The sequence below is a fragment of the Salmo salar genome, chromosome 19 (assembly GCF_965601325.2).
Source record: "Salmo salar chromosome 19, fSalSal1, whole genome shotgun sequence".
In the NCBI taxonomy this organism is placed as follows: domain Eukaryota; kingdom Metazoa; phylum Chordata; class Actinopteri; order Salmoniformes; family Salmonidae; genus Salmo; species Salmo salar.
In genome coordinates this window covers 37,285,077-37,301,032 of record NC_138309.1, presented here as the reverse complement: position 1 = coordinate 37,301,032, position 15,956 = coordinate 37,285,077, and the positions used below count along the sequence as shown (strand labels likewise).

General features: G+C 44.7%; 1 protein-coding gene across 3 annotated transcripts in view; it reads right to left on the bottom strand.

The window, feature by feature from the left end:
• arid4b (AT-rich interaction domain 4B) overlaps positions 1-15,956 on the bottom strand; it is a 240,505-nt gene that overhangs the window by 12,892 nt on the left and 211,657 nt on the right. For 2 of the 3 annotated variants that reach the window (XM_045702251.2, XM_045702253.2), the window contains 6 exons: positions 15,388-15,472; positions 14,974-15,223; positions 12,938-14,353; positions 3,503-3,682; positions 2,618-2,731; positions 1,078-1,296 (listed from right to left, as the gene is read on the bottom strand). In XM_045702251.2, the coding sequence (XP_045558207.1) occupies positions 1,078-1,296; positions 2,618-2,731; positions 3,503-3,682; positions 12,938-14,353; positions 14,974-15,223; positions 15,388-15,472 (2,264 nt within the window). The remainder of the gene's footprint in view (positions 1-1,077; positions 1,297-2,617; positions 2,732-3,502; positions 3,683-12,937; positions 14,354-14,973; positions 15,224-15,387; positions 15,473-15,956) is intronic. The other variant, XM_045702252.2, reaches the window with a different exon arrangement.

Below are 15,956 nucleotides of genomic sequence, written 5' to 3'. Positions count from 1 at the left end.
TGTGAGGTCACACAGGGCGTTACATCTAGTAAGCAAGTCTACTTGTACAGCCGGACGTAAATGGGAAGGTACATGAGAATTCCTGTAGCTAGCGTATATCTGGAGGGGTTGGTGAGGCTGTGTAAACTGTAGTTGGTATCAAATCAAATCAAATTATCCAGACACACTGGAGTTAAACGAAGAAACTGTCATGCAATTTTAGTTGCAGTTTGCAAGTGACATCACAAGCAACTTTGCTTTTACATGAAGCAACTTTGCTTTTACATGAAGCAACTCAAACGCGATTAAAATGGCATGCAACAGCCAATCAAATTGAAACGGATTCTGTCATGTTTGAGAATTCTAAACTCACCCCATGTTGTTGTGCTGCATTACATCGTGATTTCACTAATTATTTGTTTATCCACCCGTTTGGTTATTGTAACAGCATGGATATAGACTAAACGCAGCCTGTACAATTTAGCTAGCTAGCCAAACACCAACACAGCTAAATGAGCTAGCAAGTAATTAAACAAACGTTAGCTAGCTAGCTAGCTAGCTCGCACAGTTCACGGTGAACAATTTTAGTTGAAACTATTCAGGCAGAGGTTTGGGTTCACTTCAATAATGTGTTGATGGCCAAACCATGTACATACACCATGACTAGCCATGATGCCAACCATTTGGTTACATCTCCCGTTGTGCTAAGGTCTCTTCGGTCAGCCCTGATCGCAGGTTGCCTACTGGCTGTAACAGCTCAACTGTGTTGACATGACAACTGGGTCCCAATTCGGAAACCTTCTAATGAATCATGTGACAAAAGTACTCATTTTGATTGGCTGTTGCTTGCAACTAGTTGCACAAAGTTGAAAAGTTTGCATGGGGGGGGGGGGGGGGGGGGGGTTGCAAAGCACCCCCTATGGTGCTCTCTATGGTGCTCTCTATGGTGAGGGTCCTCTCTATGGTGAGGGTCCTCTCTATGGTGCTCTCTATGGTGAGGGCCCCCTCTATGGTGAGGGTCCTCTCTATGGTGCTCTCTATGGTGAGGGTCCTCTCTATGGTGAGGGTCCTCTCTATGGTGAAGGTGATGGTGCTCACGCTCCCGGTGATGTTCCCGATTGTGAAGATGGTGATGGTGGTCGGGGTCACCATGTTGCTTGTGGTACTTCTGGCTGGATGGAGGGGTGCATCCCTGTCCCAGGCCGGGACACTTGGGCGAGATGGACCCCTTCATGTCTGCTGCAACATGGGTCTTGGAGGCTGAAGACTTGGCTGTGCTCTCGCCCAATGACTGGTCTTCACTGTCACTGCTGTGGGCTGTAGGGGGGGAGGATGAGGAGACCGAACAGAAGGAAGATATTAATTAGCTACAAGTGTAACTGTCATTTCAACAACTCATACAAGTAGATCAATTGCTTGTGCTTGGAGAGTTTGTTAGAACGAACAGAAGACGTACTTCTATAAAAGCATAACTGGTTCTACAGCTTCTATAAAAACACAACTGGTTCTACAGCTTCTATAAAAACACAACTGGTTCTACAGCTTCTATAAAAACACAACTGGTTCTACAGCTTCTATAAAAACACAACTGGTTCTACAACTTCTATAAAAGCACAACTGGTTCTACAACTTCTATAAAAACACAACTGGTTCTACAGCTGATCTTACTGTGGCTCTGATCATTTCAGATGCCAGAAGGAGAGAGCAATAGGAGAGGTAGGAAGCCAGTCAGGGGCCATATGTATCATGCATCTCAGAGTGCTGATCCAGGATCAGGTCCCTCCCTATCAATATAATCTTATTCATACATGCATCTCAGAGTGCTGATCCAGGATCAGGTCCACCCCTATCAATATAAACTTATTCAACTCCTACTCTAAGACGCATGATACATACTGGCCAGATTCACCAGCCCTAGAGTAGGCCTCAGATTCACCAGTCCTAGTGTAGGCCTCAAATTCACCAGCCCTAGAGTAGGCCTCAGATTCACCAACCCTAGTGTAGGCCTCAGATTCACCAGCCCTAGTGTAGGCCTCAGATTCACCAGCCCTAGTGTAGGCCTCAGATTCACCAGTCCTAGTGTAGGCCTCAGATTCACCAGCCCTAGTGTAGGCCTCAGATTCACCAGCCCTAGTGTAGGCCTCAGATTCACCAGCCCTAGTGTAGGCCTCAGATTCACCAGCACTAGAGTAGACCTCAGATTCACCAGCCCTAGTGTAGGCCTCAGATTCACCAGTCCTAGTGTAGGCCTCAGATTCACCAGCCCTAGTGTAGGCCTCAGATTCACCAGCCCTAGTGTAGGCCTCAGATTCACCAGCCCTAGAGTACGCCTCAGATTCACCAGCCCTAGTGTAGGCCTCAGATTCACCAGCCCTAGTGTAGGCCTCAGATTCACCAGCCCTAGTGTAGGCCTCAGATTCACCAGTCCTAGTGTAGGCCTCAGATTCACCAGCCCTAGTGTAGGCGTCAGATTCACCAGCCCTAGTGTAGGCCTCAGATTCACCAGTCCTAGTGTAGGCATCAGATTCACCAGTCCTAGTGTAGGCCTCAGATTCACCAGCCCTAGTGTAGGCCTCAGATTCACCAGTCCTAGTGTAGGCCTCAGTAAACTAGTGGGTATTGTCACTCTCTTCCTTACCCGTTTTTCTGTTATTGTTCTTCTTGGGAGGCACTGAGCTCTTTCTGTTTGGCTTGGGTTTCTTTGCTGCTCCACCTGCCTGCTGTTCCTTCTGACGCTTGTGACTGGCAGACACTGGAAGGAGAAGACAGGAGGACAGTGAGAACATGATGCTAGTTTTGTCAAAGAGAGAAGAGAGAGGAACAGGAGAGTATGTGGGCTCAGTCACAGACGGTGCCTGATGTGTATCTGAATCCCCAAGCACTTCAGTAACTTCCTGTAATCTTTTGAAATAAAACTAGATGTAGAAGAAGTCCTCTGTAAAGCTATCACCTATGTACCCATTTGAATTGCCCTGCTTTGGTTCAAAATTGCATATAACCATCATATGAACAGGCATTTCTTAGCACATCTACAATGTAAATTGTCTAATTTAGGCTATTGGACAGAAGTCCTTACCTATACTAGTACCATACAAGGCTAACAGAAAGCTTTAAAATATTGTAACAGGAACAAACTGTATTTATTTTGCTAATTATATCTGTCAGGCATTTCCGTCCTTACCTTTGGCTTTGTGTTCAGTGTTAGTTGAGGTTCTGTACCTTTGGCTTTGTGTTCAGTGTTAGTTGAGGTTCTGTACCTTTGGCTTTGTGTTCAGTGTTAGTTGAGGTTCTGTACCTTTGGCTTTGTGTTCAGTGTTAGTTGAGGTTCTGTACCTTTGGCTTTGTGTTCAGTGTTAGTTGAGGTTCTGTACCTTTGGCTTTGTGTTCAGTGTTAGTTGAGGTTCTGAACCTTTGGCTTTGTGTTCAGTGTTAGTTGAGGTTCTGTACCTTTGGCTTTGTGTTCAGTGATAGTTGAGGTTCTGTACCTTTGGCTTTGTGTTCAGTGGTAGTTGAGGTTCCTTACCTTTGGCTTTGTGTTCAGTGTTGTCATGCCGACTGCTACTACTGAGCTCCAGACTGCAGGTAGAGTTGGAGTGGCTGTGAGAGGAGGACAGGCTACCTGGACCGTCTAGGAGTGAGGCTTTACTCTGGGAGGAGGGGGATCCTGCCCCTCCATGGTGGTGGGGCTCTCCCTGCTCCTGGTCTGGAGAAAAACAACTTCATTGATCCATACGAGACAGAAATCAGTCTTCTGACCAAAACCCCTCACAATTGCTTTCCACCGCTGCTGACCCTGTTCCTCTCAACGTGTGTGTGTGTGTCTGGGGGTGTTGGGAAAGGCCGTTCTAACCAATGGACAATAAAGTTGTATTGTATTTATCCATACGAGATGGAAGTTGGGTCTTCTGCAATGCCGAACCCCTCCAATACACACACACACACACACACACACACACACACACACACACACACACACACACACAACCCCTTCGTTATGACGAGCCTAAATAAGTTCAGGAGTATTCAACCCCTTCGTTATGACAAACCTAAATAAGTTCAGGAGTACAAACAAGTCACATAAAAACTCACTCTGTGTGTAATATTTGTGTTTAACATGATTTTTGAATGACTACCTCATCTCTATACCCCACGCATACAATTATCTGTAATTCACTGCTCACTCAGTTGAGCAGTGAATTTCAAACACAGATTCAACCACAAAGAACAGGGAGGTTTTCCAATGACTCACAAAGAAGGGCACTTATTGGTAGATGGGTAAAAAAATAAAAGCAGACATTGAATATCCCTTTGAGCATGGTGAAGTTATTAATTACACTGGTGTATCAATACACCCAGTCACTACAAAGATACAGGCGTCCTTCCTAACTCAGTTGCCGGACAGGAAGGAAACTGCTCAGGGATTTCGCCATGAGGCCAATGGTGACTTTAAAACAGTTACAGAGTTTAACTTTTTAAGGTATAGGGGGCAGTATTTTCATTTTCGGATGAAAAGCGTGCCCAGAGTAAACTGCCTAATACTCGGGCCCAGAGTCAAATATTTGCATATTATTAGTAGATTTGGATAGAAAACACTCAGAAGTTTCTAAAACTGTTTGAATGATGTCTGTGAGTATAACAGAACTCATATGACAGGCAAAAACCTGAGAAAAATCCAACCAGGAAGTGGGAAATCTGAGAATTGTAGTTCTTCTTTTGAATCCCTATCGAAACTACAGTGTCTGTGGGGTCACGTTGCACTTCCTAAGGCTTCCATTAGCTGTCAACAGCCTTTAGAAACGTGTTTCATCCTTCTCCTGTTACTGGGCAGAAAATAGGAGCTCAGTCAATGAGTGGACTGCCTGGGACCAGTGAGTTGTTTACTGCGCACATTTTGCACGCCGCTCCTTCTTTTTCCTCTGTAATGAATACGCTATTGTCTGGTTGGAATATTATCGATGTTTTATGTTAAAAATACCCTAAGGGTTGATTGTAAACAACGTTTGACATGTTTCTACGAACGGTAATGGAACTATTTGACTTTTCGCGTCTGGATTTACGCTCGCGCGTTATGCCTTTGGAGAGTGATCTGAACGCACGAACAAAACGGAGGTATTTGGACATAAATATGGAGTATTTCGAACAAAAATAACATTTCTTGTGGAAGTAGGAGTCCTGGGAGTGCATTCTGACGAAGATCAGCAAAGGTAAGAGAATACTTATAATACTAATTCTGAGTTTAGTTAACCCCAGAACTTGGCGGGTATCTGTATAGCTTGCTTTGATAGCTGAGCTATGTACTCAGAATATTGAAAAATGTGCTTTCTCCGTAAAGCTATTTTAAAATCTGACACAGCGGTTGCATTAGGGAGAAGTATATCTATAATTCTTTCAATAACTGTTGTAAATTTTATCAACGTTTATGATGAGTATTTTTGTAAATTGATGTCCTCATTCACTGGAAGTTTTGGTGGGAATACATTTTCTGAACATCACGGACCAATGTAAAATGGGGTTTTTGGATATAAATATGAACTTTATCGAGCAAAACATACATGCATTGTGTAACATGAAGTCCTATGAGTGCCATCTGATGAAGATCATCAAAGGTTAGTGAATATTTTAGCTGTATTTTTGGTTTTTGTGATGCATGTCCTTGCTTGGAAAATGGCTGTGTGGTTTTTCTTGTGAAGTTTATGTCCTAACATAATCTAATTTTATGCTTTCACCGTAAAGCCTTTTTGAAATCGGACAATGTGGTTCGATTAACGAGAAGTTTATCTTTAAAATGGTATAAAATAGTTGATTGTTTGAGAAAATGAAATTATGCGATTTTTGCTGTTTTGTATTTCGTGCCATGCTATTTCACTGGCTGTTGAATAGTGTGTCCCGCAGGTGGGACGCTAGCCCATAGAAGTTAATGGCTGTGATAGGAGAAAACTGAGGATGGATCAACAACATTGTAGTTACTCCACAATAGTAACATAAATGACAGAGTAAAAAGAAGGAAGCCTGAACAGAATACAAATATTTGAAAACATGCATCCTGCATTGCATTGCCTTATTTCTCTTTTCTGTCTGGATAACACATAGATGGTGGACAATCCATTCCTAGTATTGACTGAATGTCTGTCTCTTACCAACTGAATACTGTTGTGAATGGAGTTTGGCCGTTCTAAATGGTGTACAGTGTGAAATAAAATAAGCATGTTTTTTTTTCTTCAATTATCTTGTTGATTAATGACCACCCAAGATCATTGTGCATGACGACATCAGAAGAATCATAACTACACCTTAAAACAATCCTCGCTGCTTTGTTCTGTCCAATCTGTTGCATTTTCCCAGACCACAGAACAGTAGTTCACCTGACTATAAATTAATACTTGTGTTATTTGCTTAAGAATCTTTCCCGGTAAATATTTTTTTCTCCATAGATTAGTTATTTGAGACAACCATGATAAGCAGTTGTCTAGCTGCACTCCTAGTAGTTTGGTTTCTGACACTTCCTCAATTTGTACCCCCCCCCCCATACTTAATTGTATCCCATGTTGTGTTGGCCTTTTCCTACTTGAACAGACCAACATAACCTTGGTTTTCTTGGCGTTCAAAACAAGTTTGTTCCGGCAAACCCACTCCCTGACATTTCCCAGTTCTACTTGTATAGCTTGCTGTACCTGTTGAACCGATTTGTCTTGCAGTATAACTTGTAGTATCATCTGCAAATATAGTAGCTTGAGTTTCAGATAAGGCATAAGGACGGTCGTTGGTATATATTAAATAAAGAAGTGGTCCAAGGCAGCTGCCCTGCGGTATTCCACAGTTTAACACATGAGGGGAAGAAAATTAACCATTGATATAGGTGGACTGTTTCCTGTCAGTTAGATATGACTGTATCCAATTCAATGCTACCTCCTTAAAACCATAATGCATTAATTTTGTCAAAATGATTTCATGATCCATTAACCTGTTAGGGCTAGGGGGCAGTATTGACACGGCCGGATAAAAAACGTACCCGATTTAATCTGGTTACTACACCTGCCCAGTAACTAGAATATGCATATAATTATTGGCTTTGGATAGAAAACACCCTAAAGTTTCTAAAACTGTTTGAATGGTGTCTGTGAGTATAACAGAACTCATATGGCAGGCAAAAACCTGAGAGGATTCTATATGGGAAGTGGCCTGTCTGACAAGTTGTTGTTCATCTTGGCTCTTTTTATTGAAGACTGAGGATCTTTGCTCTAACGTGACACTTCCTACGGCTCCCATAGGCTCTCAGAGCCCGGGAAAAAGCTGAACGATATCGAGGCAGCCTCTGGCTGAAACACATTATCGCTTTTGGCAAGTGGCCGATCAGAGTACTATGGGCTTAGGCGCGTGCCCGAGTCGACCCCATGCGTTATTTTCTTTCGTCTGTTTACCTAAATGCAGATTCCCGGTCGGAATATTATCGCTTTTTTATGAGAAAAATGGCATAAAAATGGATTTTAAACAGCGGTTGACATGCTTCGAAGTATGGTAATGGAATATTTAGAATTTTTTTGTCACGATATGCGCCATGCTCGTAACCCTTATTTACCCTTTCGGATAGTGTCTTGAACGCACGAACAAAACGCCGCTATTTGGATATAACTATGGATTATTTGGGACCAAACCAACATTTGTTATTGAAGTAGAAGTCCTGGGAGTGCATTCTGACGAAGAACACCAAAGGTAATAACATTTTTCTTATAGTAAATCTGACTTTGGTGAGTGCTAAATAGCTGGGTGTCTAAATAGCTAGCCCTGTGATGCCGGGCTATCTACTTAGAATATTGCAAAATGTGCTTTCACCGAAAAGCTATTTTAAAATCAGACATATCGAGTGCATAGAGGAGTTCTGTATCTATAATTCTTAAAATAATTGTTATGCTTTTTGTGAACGTTTATCGTGAGTAATTTAGTAAATTCACCGGAAGTTTGCGGGGGGTATGCTAGTTCTGAACGTCACATGCTAATGTAAAAAGCTGGTTTTTGATATAAATATGAACTTGATTGAACAAAACATGCATGTATTGTATAACATAATGTCCTAGGTGTGTCATATGATGAAGATCATCAAAGGTTAGTGCTGCATTTAGCTGTCTTCTGGGTTTTTGTGACATTATATGCTAGCTTGAAAAATGGGTGTCTGATTATTTCTGGCTGGGTACTCTGCTGACATAATCTAATGTTTTGCTTTCGTTGTAAAGCCTTTTTGAAATCGGACAGTGTGGTTAGATTAACGAGAGTCTTGTCTTTAAAATGGTGTAAAATAGTCATATGTTTGAAAAATTGAAGTTTTTGCATTTTTGAGGTATTTGAATAACGCGCCACGGGATTACACTGGCTGTTGAGTAGGTGGGACGCTAGCCCATAGAGGTCAAATCAAATGCTGCACAAAAATCTAAAAATACTACCCCCACAAACCTGCCATTATCCATAGCATTGAGCCACTGGTCAGTCATGTCAACCAATGCAGTCGTAGTGGAATGGTTTTTGCGATAAGCATGCTGATTGGCTGTAATCAGATAATTATTTTCCATATACTCCTATATTTGTCTACTCACAATACCCTCCAATATCTGACTGAGTGAAGGGAGTAGACTGATTGGTCAAATATTGGCAGAAATAATGGGTTTTTTGCAGGATCTTTTGGGATTGGACACAGTTTCGCATGCTTCCATACATTTGGAAATGTCCCCTTTTCCAGTGACCAATTAAATATGTACTCCCTTTAAGAGTGTGCTCCTAATCTCAGCTCGTTACCTGTATAAAAGACACCTGGGAGCCAGAAATCTTTCTGATTGAGAGGGGGTCAAATACTTATTTCCCTCATTAAAATGCAAATCAATTTATGACATTTTTGACATGCGTTTTTCTGGATTTTTTTGTTGTTATTCTGTCTCTCACTGTTCAAATAAACCTACCATTAAAATTATAGACTGACCATTTCTTTGTCAGTGGGCAAACGTACAAAATCAGCAGGGGATCAAATACTTTTTTCCCTCACTGTACATGGAGGGAATCTGATGAGAACAGACCTCAACACCTACTACATGGAGACTCCATGATGGATCTGATCAGAACAGACCTCAACACCTACTACAGCTCCCCTACTGTATTGGCCCTGCTGGGATCTGGTGACCACCAGTGAACCGAGCAAGGCGGAAGGAAATGGAATCCAGAGCAGGGCGACGATGTCTCAAGAGAGAACGGAGGCCCTAGCCTGGTGTCTGACCATCACAGGCTGGTCAGCTGTCTACCATGCAGAGAAAATTGGATGAAAAGTTGGATATCTTCAACATCAACATACAAATGGTCCTTAATGTAAGTATGCCCATACAAAATTTTAAAACATCAGCCCGGGATAAGCCATCGATGACGGAACAACCTCAAGCGGACACCAAAGAAAAGGCAAAAAATATTTGACACATGGGGGGAAAACTGAGAAATGGAAAAAAGCTCATCTCATGGCCAAAGATAACTTGTAGACAAATTAAATTCAAGAACTCCGAAAGAAGAACCCAGAAGACTGGTGGGACTTCATCAACAAAGAGCTTGGTCTATAAAAATCCTCTGGAAGAAGATACAGATTGACGGTGTGGAATACTGGGTGGTCAGGCTGTTCCAGTTGGAACCAGCTCCACTAATACTGGGTGGTCAGGCTGTTCCAGTTGGAACCAGCTCCATTAATACTGGGTGGTCAGGCTGTTCCAGTTGGAACCAGCTCCATTAATACTGGGTGGTCAGGCTGTTCCAGTTGGAACCAGCTCCACTAATACTGGGTGGTCAGGCTGTTCCAGTTGAAACCAGCTCCACTAATACTGGGTGGTCAGGCTGTTCCAGTTGGAACCAGCTCCATTAATACTGGGTGGTCAGGCTGTTCCAGTTGGAACCAGCTCCACTAATACTGGGTGGTCAGGCTGTTCCAGTTGAAACCAGCTCCACTAATACTGGGTGGTCAGGCTGTTCCAGTTGGAACCAGCTCCACTAATACTGGGTGGTCAGGCTGTTCCAGTTGGAACATGCACAAAATACCTTGGCTTCCACTTGGACAACTAACTCAGTGGGGGCCAACACATTAACCAGGCATTGAAAAATACTTCAAGGCGTCTCCACTTCCTGACTGTGATGGCAAGAAACAGCCTTTCCACTGATGACGCCTACACCACTCTGATCCGACCATGCCGGGATAATGACAGGTGTCATGACTGTTCTCTGAGGATCCAAATTGGGCAGATCAGCTTTGCAATAAATAACTTCAACCAGACCCCCACTCACCCACGGGGGGAACTGGTGGGGGGTTGACAGATCACACCCTGTTGTAAATCAAGGACAAGAACATTCAGTTCTCTCACTCTCCAAATTCACCAGAGGAATTTGCCTTTGTTTGACAGATTTTCCCCGCCGAAAGTCTTAACACGTTGTAAAGCGAATTCTGGAACAATATTTCTAACATAGAACGTGGGGAATGGTCAGAGGCGATCTAAAAGAACATTGATGTCGGTATGGTTGTTATTTTGTGATGTCATTAACAATGTTATAGAGGAAATACTGTAACACACTACATCCTCTACGTTCTGCATGCTATATGAAAAATGATTAAAGTGTTTTGGTTAAGAGAGGGATGTGATTTTAGAAACTATAAAAGGAAATTGTTTCTATAACTTTGTACAAGTAAGTAGTCACCGCCCCCTTGAGTGAGGTCAGAGAGCGTGTCAGGCTGTCGGAACCGCCCTTTTGAACTAATTGTATAAAATTATGGTTTAAGAATTAACATATTACACCAGAGAGAAGTAGAGCTGCAGCTCACGTTTAAAGTATTAGACCAGAGAGAGACGTAGAGCTGCAGCTCACATTTAAAGTATTAGACCAGAGAGACGTAGAGCTGCAGCTCACATTTAAAGTGGTTTGAACTGTGAATCTCAACACGAGGTAGAGACGATAAAGTCACCTCACGGACAATCACTGGTACGGCTGATCCTAAGTAAAGTATCTAGAAAAGCAAATTAAATTGGGACCATTCTGCTCAAACCATCGTATTCTGCTACTCTCATCACCCCAGTGGGAACCATCAACACAGCTAACTAGCCTATCTTCAAACCATCGTATTATGCTACTCTCATCACCCCACTGGGAACCATCGACATGGCTGGCTAGCCTATCTTCAAAGAAGCATCTTCTAGAGAAAATAGAAGGAAAATAAACTCTGTAGTCCTGTTCAGGACTACACGATAAGTTACCGGATACCAGACAACTGCAGAGGAGAACAACAGTAGAAGACGGGTGGGGACGGGTATTTTCCTTCCATTTTCTCTAGAAGATGCTTCTTTGAAGATAGGCTAACAGTAGAAGACGGGTGGGGGTCCCCCTTTTGGACAATCAGAGCTTTACAAGCATGCCGCGAAAAGGCCCAACACCCTTTTCCTAGAAGTCCCTGTCCACCGAGAGAAACCAAGGATTTTCTTACTCCAACCGGGCGGCAGTTTGTGTGTAAAGTATAAGTGAGAGTAGTTTCTAAATGTAGCAACGTTAAGTGTCTCTGTCCCTCTCCATGTCTTTCGTAACAAGCAGTCATATCGTTGTCAGTCCGCTAGTGACCTATTTCTCATGTATTAAGTGTGTATGTTTATCCTGTGTTACCATTTAGTTAGCTAGTAAATAAATAAGTAAACCAATTTGTGTAGTACTGAATCATAAGTAAGGCTCGGGTTTTTGCAGATGCAAGGTTACGACAGGTTTACGACATGATATGATACGAGGTTATGATGAATAAGTTGACTGTTTATGGATGTGATAGGTCAAGACCTTTAGAGTTTAATTGAGGTGATGTAAAAATTAAGTCATTAGGATTTGAGGCACCACGAGAGCAGTTATTTAGAGTTACCATGATTCATTTAATTGGGTAACAATTAAATATAGTTAGTTGATTAGATAAATAACAGTCATCAGATTAATGAACGTAAAGTCAGGAGGAAAGTGTGTTGCTGGTGGGCTGCACAAAGAAGCAGGATGCTGCACTGGAGAGTGTACAGAAAAGGCCAAGCAGGATAATAACACAAAACAGAGACAGTCACGGATCGTACTGGACCCTCTACATGATCTACTACCACAGAGAAGAGGAGACGGTACTGGCAGAGTCCTCTGCAAACAGAGCCAACTGTCCAGCATCAATGTAAGAACAAATATACAGAAAGATCCAATCATAGCCACTGCGATCAGACTTAATACATTTTTCTCCCCAATTTTGATCTTGTCTCATCGCTGCAACTCCCCAACGGCCTCGGGAAGTGAAGGTCGAGTCATGCGTCCCCCGAAACATGACCCGGCAAACCGAGCTTTTAACACCTGCCAGCTTAACCCGGAAGCCAGCCGCACCAACGTGTCAGAGGAAACACCGGTCAACTGATGACGGTGTCAGCCTGCAGGCGCCCGACCCGCCACAAGGAGTCGCTAGAGCGCGATGAGCCAAGTAAAGCCCCCCCGGCCAAACCCTGAACGATGCTGGGACAATTGTGCGCCACCCTATGGGACTCCCGATCACGGCCGGTTATGATACAGCCCGGGATCGAACCCGGGTCTGTAGTGATGCCTGTAGCACTGTGATGCTGCGCCAGTCGGTAGGCCGGTTAGGACTTGTTTCATTGAATGTAGTATCCTCTGTGTTTTTAAGCAGTTGTCTAAATGTAACTGTGCATTCTGCAAAATTCAATCTCATCGACTGAAAGCATGAATTAAATAAAACAAAATCAAGGGGTTTGAATACTTTCTGCAGGCACTATACACACAAATACAAATTTTGGTGGGAAAGGCTGGAGCAGTGGGCAGCTACTAGTGTAGTGCCCTGTGAGCAGGTTAAGTGTCTTGCTCAAGGGCACAACGGCAGGTGACGGTATCTAGGACACTGATGCCAGCAACCATTTGGCTAGTCAACACTTACCTTGGGGTAAGTCCTGGTCCTGCAGCTCCCCTCCAAGACTTTCCACCTCCACTGTACTGCTGTCTGTCTCACTGTGACCACAACCGCCTTCCTCTGCCAGGGTGTTGGGGCGCCCCGGAGCCAGGGGGTCAGAGGAGGGCGTTGTACCCAGAGCAGGGGTTACAGACAGGGGAGGACAGGAGGGCTGAGTCCGGTTAGAGCCAGTTCCAGCCCCTTGCTCCATGGCCCCGCTACCGCTATGTCCCATGGATGGGGACTCTGGGGTGGTGGGAGGGGTGTTGAGAACTGAGTTAGATCCACTGGAGGGGAACTCCTGCTCACTCCTCCTCTTCTCCTGCCCCTGGTTCTCCTCTGAAGGGTCATGGTCCTTCCTCTCCGGGCCTCCTCCTTCCTCATCTACCACCCGGTCCCGCTCCCCCGTGCTCTCCCTCTCCGGGCCTCCTCCTCCTGTCTCGTCTCCCTCCCCATCCCGCTCCCCCCTGATCTCCCTCTCCGGGCCTCCTCCTCCTGTCTCGTCCCCATCCCGCTCCCCCCTGCTCTCCCTCTCCTCGTGGCATGATGATGAGGACTGGGCCGGTCCAGGCGGAGGAGGGGAGTTAGCAGCCTCTGTGTCAGAGTCAGAGAACAGCTCCTTCAGGGTCTTCTTCGGCCACTGGGCCTGAATACTGGACCATACATCCTTCTGTCCCTTGGTACGACTGCCACCCGCCGGTCTCGCTCTCTCTCTCTCCTCCACGCTGCTGGCTGCCATCTTAGCCCTCTTCTCAGGGATCTCCCAGAATCGCGCAGGGCGGGCGCCGCCTCCACCACCGGTGCCACTCTTGGCTGCCTTGTCCTTCATGCCGTTGTACTTCTTAGAGGGGGGAGGTTTGGGACGGGAGCTGGGTCGGTCTCCATCGGCCTGGTGGGGCTCAGTGGGAGGTGCACCTCCATCATCTGAGCTGCTGCTAGAAGAACCTCCTGCTCCTCCTCTGTCTTCCCCTAGACCTCCTGCTCTCTCCTGGGCCCTCCTGTTGGAGCCTCCCGGCAGCCAGTCTGCGCTCCTGGTGCTCCTGGTTGGGAGCTTGGTTTTGGACGGGGGTCCTTTAGAGGTCTGTTGCTCCCCTGCCACTCCTTCTGACTTCCTCTTCCTGGAGGCGGAGCTACCTGGCCCCTCCCTCTCAGCCTCAAACTCTGGTTGGCTACGCCGTTTCCCAGGCTCCGGGATCTCGACACTGATTGGTTCTTGGCTCTTCCCTGTGACCAATGGTGGTTTGGGGACATCGGTAGAGTCGGTACCCTCCCAGCGGTCTAATGCGTGAAGGGGTTTGGGGGGACCCCCCTTTCTGAGACCGTCGCGACCTCCTGAACCCGGATGGTCATCTTCGTCCTCACGCCCACCATCCTGATCAGACTCATCTGTTGAACTTTCTGAGGCTGAAGGAAGCAAAGAAAAACAACATTTTAGTACCTTGACAATGATTTTGGCACCACAAACTTCCACTACAATGGCTTAGGCAGCACAACAGCACTCCCAATCAATGTATCATAGTTCTATAGAGTGAAATACAATCTACTGAACTCTAAAACTAAATAAGTTAATTGTTCAACACTCAAAACGCATAATATTGAGTAAAAAATATTGCCTTAAAATCTGCTAAAAGTCATGAAACAAAATGTAATTTGAATGACATATCCTATCCATTTGACTGCCTGTATACTGTTAAAGTACAACACCAGATAGAGTTGTGACTACCTGTATACTGTTAGAGTACAACGCCAGGTAGAGCAGTGACTACCTGTATACTGTTAGAGTACAACGCCAGGTAGAGCAGTGACTACCTGTATACTGTTAGAGTACAACGCCAGGTAGAGCAGTGACTACCTGTATACTGTTAGAGTACAACGCCAGGTAGAGCAGTGACTACCTGTATACTGTTAGAGTACAACGCCAGGTAGAGCAGTGACTACCTGTATACTGTTAGAGTACAACGCCAGGTAGAGCAGTGACTACCTGTATACTGTTAGATTACAACGCCAGGTAGAGCAGTGACTACCTTGCAGGCCATTGAGGATAGAAGTGATTTCAATAGACTTGACTGGAGACTGCAGAGTCAGAGTCCTTTGGTTCTCACCGTCCTCCATCTTGGAGAAAACATGGCGCTCATGGGCTGAGCAGGGACCGGAGCCAGAGCAGGGGCCGAGGGATTTGGAGGAGGGGCGGGGGACACGTAGTCTGTTGGGGGACGGACTCCCCAGGTCCTCGTTCAGTCGCTCCAGACGGTTACGCTCTCTCTCCGCTTTGTTCTGGGAGGGCAGGAAAACCATGTTTAGGGCTCCAGATTAATGTTGTGCATCTTGTGGTAACCTCATGTCATCTTCATAGACAGAAACAACTATGTATTCTGTATATTCAATTGAAATTGCTAATATGCAAAATATAATAAAAAAACAACATTTATTTCTCCTACCTTTATTTTCTTGCGGTGTTTAATCTTCTGAACATTCTTATTGGCCGGACGTACAATCTTGTCAGCTTTGACCCACTCATCATATCTGACGGGAGAGACAGAGACAGAGAGTCAATCACAGGTCAAAGGTCAGTTATAAAGCCTATGCCCCAAATGGCACCCTATTCCTTTTATAGTGTACTACTTTTGTCCAGAGCCCTATGGGATTCAATATGGGCCCTGGTCAAAAGTAGTGTACTACCTATGGGATTCCCTATTGGTCCTGGTCAAAAGTAGTGTACTATCTATGGGATTCCCTATTGGCCCTGGTCAAAAGTAGTGTACTACCTATGGGATTCCCTATTGGTCCTGGTCAAAAGTAGTGTACTACCTATGGGATTCCCTATTGGCCCTGATCAAAAGTAGTGTACTACCTATGGGATTCCATATTGGCCCTGGTCAAAAGTAGTGTACTACCTATGGGATTCCCTATTGGCCCTGGTCAAAACTAGTGCACTATATAGGAAATAGGGTGCCATTTGGAACGCAAGGTAAGATTATATTTGAGATTCTTCAGTTACCACCCTTTG